This window comes from Dicentrarchus labrax, unplaced genomic scaffold (assembly GCF_905237075.1).
Source record: "Dicentrarchus labrax unplaced genomic scaffold, dlabrax2021, whole genome shotgun sequence".
Classification (NCBI taxonomy): Eukaryota; Metazoa; Chordata; class Actinopteri; family Moronidae; genus Dicentrarchus; species Dicentrarchus labrax.
Genome location: NW_026136718.1, coordinates 17,361,195 through 17,366,724, shown reverse-complemented (window position 1 = coordinate 17,366,724; position 5,530 = coordinate 17,361,195). Strand labels below are relative to the sequence as shown.

The 5,530-nt window shown below is 38.3% G+C and overlaps 1 protein-coding gene across 1 annotated transcript in view; it reads right to left on the bottom strand.

The window, feature by feature from the left end:
* The window catches only part of agbl4 (AGBL carboxypeptidase 4), a 258,636-nt gene that overhangs the window by 86,692 nt on the left and 166,414 nt on the right, over positions 1–5,530 (bottom strand). Inside the window, exon 6 of the mRNA XM_051376359.1 lies at positions 25–64. Within this exon, the coding sequence (XP_051232319.1) occupies positions 25–64 (40 nt within the window). The remainder of the gene's footprint in view (positions 1–24; positions 65–5,530) is intronic.

Here is a 5,530-nt window from a genome sequence, read left to right as displayed (position 1 = left end):
AGTCATAAGATCGCAGGGACTTACCTGAGTTGGTGATAGTTAAAAGGTCTAGACGCCGTTGTTGCTGGAAGAAAAGGAGAGAAGAAAGTTAGACAAATGTCATAAAATGATCGGTGATTATCTGTAATTACCTATAATTATGTTGCTGTCTTGTAGAAAGTCTATCAATCTCACATGTACCATATTGGTCTAGTTGCTTTATAGTACTAGCAGTTTGCACTAGCTTGATTGTAGTTACATTTCATTAATGTATGGGCATTACATATATTTATGTATAATTCTTTTGTTGTTGTTGTTGTTGTTGTTGTCATTTTAAGATATACCGTGTTGTACCTGTATGACAGCTATTCTTTTATTTAAATTTTAAAAATGTGCATTCAACTTGTTAATATTAGACTCTAGACTTAACAAAAATGTCTGAGATTCTTCTTCCAAATGTAGTTGGTGGAATTCAACATCCAATGTGAAGAATCTACAAGCTTGTATAACTATAAGTAGCTTTCCCAAAACTCTGTGTGTGTGTGTGACCTCATGGGTTTTGATGAAGCATGTTTGAAAGAGTGTGCAATTTTACACTTGATGTCTCCAGCAGCAGGAAAAGGAGTCTAGAGGAGGTGCTAGCTGGCTACCCCTCTCTTTAACCTGCTGCCTTTCTACACACACACACACACACACACACACACACACACACACACACACACACACACACACACACACACACACACACACACACTTGACTGTTGAGCACTGCAGTAATCAACACATCTCAGCCCTCCTCATCTACCAGTCCCTCAGGAAAGAAGATCTTCACATCCTGGGAAAGGATGAAGGATCTCTGTGTATGTGTGAGTGTGTGTGTGTGACACAGTATAGCTAGGTCACAGCCAAAGCCTGCTTTTAGGACCAGACTGCATTAATATTCAAGGACCACTAACCAGTTGCTAAGAGGTATAGGCAAAGAGACCCTCAGCATGCTCCTTCTCTCCTCACATACTACAGTGCTGCCTGGAGTGGAGCCCTCTGACAGGCTACTAAACACTTATTTTAGTATTTAGCAGATGCTCTTACTCAAAGTGACTTCATATACTATCTGAGTGGGGTGCAACGATAAAATAACTTCAAATACAAGTTGTAGTAATAGTAAAGAATAGTAGTAAGAGTAATAGTGCTCTGACAATTTTTCTATCATCTAATAAAGAATCTAGTGAGAGAGCTCAGGATAGAGCTAAAAGTAAGAAGCAAAATATCTTTATAGGTTATGTTCGTTTTATTTGAGTTCTTCCTGTATATAGCATTAAAGTGATTTAGTATTTCCATAAACTGGGGGGGACAAACTTAAACTTAAAGAAGAATGGCCAAATCTAGGCATCCAAGGCCAAGATATCCTAATATCTCTAGTTACTCTCCAAATTGACTCTGATATGTATAATCAGAGTGCTCCTTTAAAGGTGCAGCGTGTAGGATTTAGTGGCATCTAGTGGTGAGGTTGCAGATTGCGACTAACTGAACACTACTGGTGTCTGTATTTGACAACCTGGGACTAAGAACAGGCCGTGAAGTGCGACCCACGGCATTTGTAGATAAGTCTCATTTTAACGGCTCGTTCACATAGGCTGCCCGAGTAGCATGTGGCGTCTAAAGGGCGTGACGGCTGGGTCTGGCACGCACGCAGTGTTTACACTGAGAGCAGGTGTGACTACTCTAATCTGTTAACATAGGCGCCCAAATAAAACTCAAGGCGTTCCGTAACATGCTGCAGACGTGGGCAGTGTTAACCACAGGTTGAAACACAGCGATTCCTATATTCAGGTGGTTATCTATGAATGAAAATATGAATTAGAAGTAGAATAATATTATATTCCATTTCTGCCAATAGATCTTCCTAAATGTCACACACTGGACTTTTAAAGTTGTTTAAGAGAACATAATAATGCATGATTTAAAAGCAATACTGAATTCTTGACACTTTCATGCATGTACATGAATTTCATTTTTTTTATTGATTTAAATTTAAATGTAACACCTGTATCCTTAAAAATGTATTTAAATGCAGAAAGGGTGTTAGGGGCTTTTTGGAGTTTGTTTCTTGTGCTGTGACTGAGGGAAGGTCACTCCAGCATAGAGGAGCCAGGAAAGAAACACCCTTAGTAGGAAGATGTTCCAGTAACATGTTAGATAAGTAGGTTTATTTGCTTATTTTAAATTGAGTACAATATGTGCACCAGCACAGTACTGACTGTAGGTTACCTGCAAAGATATGTCTCTAGTGCATTGAGTGTGGTGGAGGAGGTATGGATGGAAGCCGGGGTGGCTGACCATGTAAGCAGTAGAGGTCACTGTGACAACATGAGACACAGCAACAAGACAGCAAGCTGAGATCATAACGGTCCACCACTACTCAAACACTCACTCACACACGGATTAACACGCACATAGCCTCCACCCCCCAACCTACAAGCCTCACATACATCCACATCCACTCACACTCTGCTACTACAACCTGTGGAGACTCTACAGTCAGTCAGATATGGAGCTGCAGCAGGAATCAATAACATCAGAGAAACATTAACACCTCTGGTTCTTCTCACTGCTGCAGTACAGGGGGTAAAGACTTGATAAGAACCCTTAACTACATCAGAAAATACCATATCACATATGTTTGTGTATAGTAGAAACATGTACACTGAGATTTATTCAGCAAATTCTACTTTGTACAGTTTTTCTGTACAGCAATAACTAATTACTGAGTTATTTTTACTGTTTTACTTATTTATCATTTATTAATTATTTCCTATTAAATTTTTTTCCCCAGATTTTGTTTTTAATGTTTCTACTTATACACAGGTATTTTTCTGTGTATTTTTCATATCTTGTAAAGGACACTGTAGGCGACATAAATAAATAGCACACTACAGTTACATGATACATTAATAATACATTAATTAATAATTATATAATAAATAATACAAGCAAATAGAGATCCAAACTTTCTGGAAGTGTAACTGATCTGTTTTAACAGAAAGGTTGATTTAATTAATCTCTTGGATTGTGTAGCACCCTCTACTGGCTCCCCAGTTCTCTGCAAGTGACACTATGGTAGACTTAGCCTAATTTGAAAATGATTTCTCATTTAAGATTATGGTAAGAATATAAAAGGTCCTGGATGTATGGGATCAGGGAAACACATATATGTACAGAACATACCGAGGAACTTCTAAACCTGAGGGAATTTCCATTCTCAAAGAGTCTTTTTATATACACACAGACACAATGATGCACACATGCTAACACTCACACAATCTGCAACCAGCAGATGAAAAGTGCGAGCACCATTCAGCCTGCCAGTACTTATACACAGATAATGAATCTGTGGTAGAGAATTACAACGCTACGACTGCTCTCTCTTCCTGCTGCTTTTGTTAGTCCTTAACATGGATAAGGTGCTTAGTGTTCCTTAGGAGGGAGAGAGACACAGACACACACACACAAAGAGAGAGAGCGGGGAATCTGACACAGAGAGAATTACATTAGCAAAAGCATTTCAGGGCAGAAAATAGGATTGAATTAATCTTTATCAAACACAGCCAAGAGCTGAGGGATCACACCCTGGTTGAAGCCAGCACAGCCTCAGAGTAGCTGGCCGCTGCCCTCACTACCATAATGACACAACACATACTGTAACAGATTAAACCAACTGCAGTGAGTATTTATTAATGACTAAATGATTGATTTGGTAAATAACCAGGTTTGCCCAGGGTTCACCACACGAGGGAAAAATTGTCAGTATCTTAAATTCTACTTTTTTATGGTTGACAGCTTAACTAATTGGACTGACCTGATGCAGTAGGCCACACTTGTATGCAACTCCAAGAAGGTTAAATCATTATTTGCAAAAGCCTATCTGGCTCAGGTACACAGATGTTTACCACAGGTGAATATAGACTGGACCTGCCAGTTAAAGTGTTATTAGGTCAAAAAACAAGGAAGCAGTTCGGAGCCAGAGGTGACGGCCACTCCAGCTGTCACGGTAGTCTAGCCGGCCAGCGTGGACTCTGGGGCTCTGTGGCCAGCAGCACAGTAAACAATACTGATACGGACCAACGGACTGGAGTCCCGGATCATCTTAAAATAGCTACAGTGTTTTATGAGAACATAATTAAGTTTTATTTTTCTAGGCATGTAAGCTGACCAAGAAGCTTGCATCTATACTTGGATGTTTTATGAGTGCAGGTGCTGATAAAGTTCGATCTTTACCTACATAAGTAGAAAGATGCAATTTTGCAAAGACTTTAAACCAATATAAAAATTGATATTCTGACTCAAAGACAAACTACTCAGTTTCTCTAAATGTCTTTATGAGATTCTCTTGTTATTTGTTTCTATTAGTCCGTCTAATATTACTAGAAAATACACTTTCTTATTTAATAAATAGTCTTCTAATATATATAAGTTTAACAACCGCCAACCCCCTAAAGAAATCTATAATATTTTAATCAGTATAAATATGGTCATTACCAGAACCAATCAGCAGACCAGAGAGCAGACTGTGCCACCGTCCTAATCTTGGTGGGGGGTGGGATAGGGAGAGGGGGTGGGGGTCAAATGGAGTGACAGTAGTGGAAAAGCCATTAATGCACTAAACCCCTACTTTATGACAAAATTAAATATTCATGCACAATCTACCAAAAACCCATTTGCCAACATTTCCTCCAGAATTTACTTTTCGTATTTGCTGATTGTTATCACAGAGAAAAGAGAGACTGAGGAAGCCGAAGGAGAGAAGAGGCAGAGGAGCCATCGGGGAAGGGAGGGGGGGAGTAACTAAAATCCTAACCATCATTTTGTAGCTCATTTCAAATTAATTTAAAGCCAATGTGGCTAAATTACACTGACACAGCCATCATCCAACTAAGGGCACAGTTTTCAGTTTTTTTTAAATAATTTTGTAGCTGTGGAATGGTAATACTATCAAAGTGAACCTCCGTTAGCAGGGAAACATATTGTGTATCAAGGTTTATTATTGTTAGTATTATTATTATTATTATTATTATTAGTAGTAGTAGTAGTAGCAGTAGTGTTATTACAATTAGTAGAACTAATAGTAGCATTAAGTTATTATTTAATTAATTAATTAATCGCAATGACCACTACCACCGTGATCAAGTACAAGCTGAATCCCAAGGTGAAACAATTTTTTTGTCACTTGGTGGAGGTGGAAACAAGCTATAAACATAACATTGACACAATAAGTTGATACTTCCACAGTGTCCAATATTTACTCTAATATAGACATAAATAATCTGCTTGGAGCAATAATGTGTGTCTGATACATATTTTCTGCATATAAAATTACAAATTCCTCATTAAAATCCTTAAAAAGGCATCTACATCTACCTCAATCCCAGAATCTATGAATATAAAAATTGTATTAGTTTTCAGGTTTTCCTGCTGGACACAAGATGTCTCCTACTTCACTAGAAAGTCCATTCTCAGTGTATGTGCACTGGTGCCCTCAAGTTTCTACATCAGA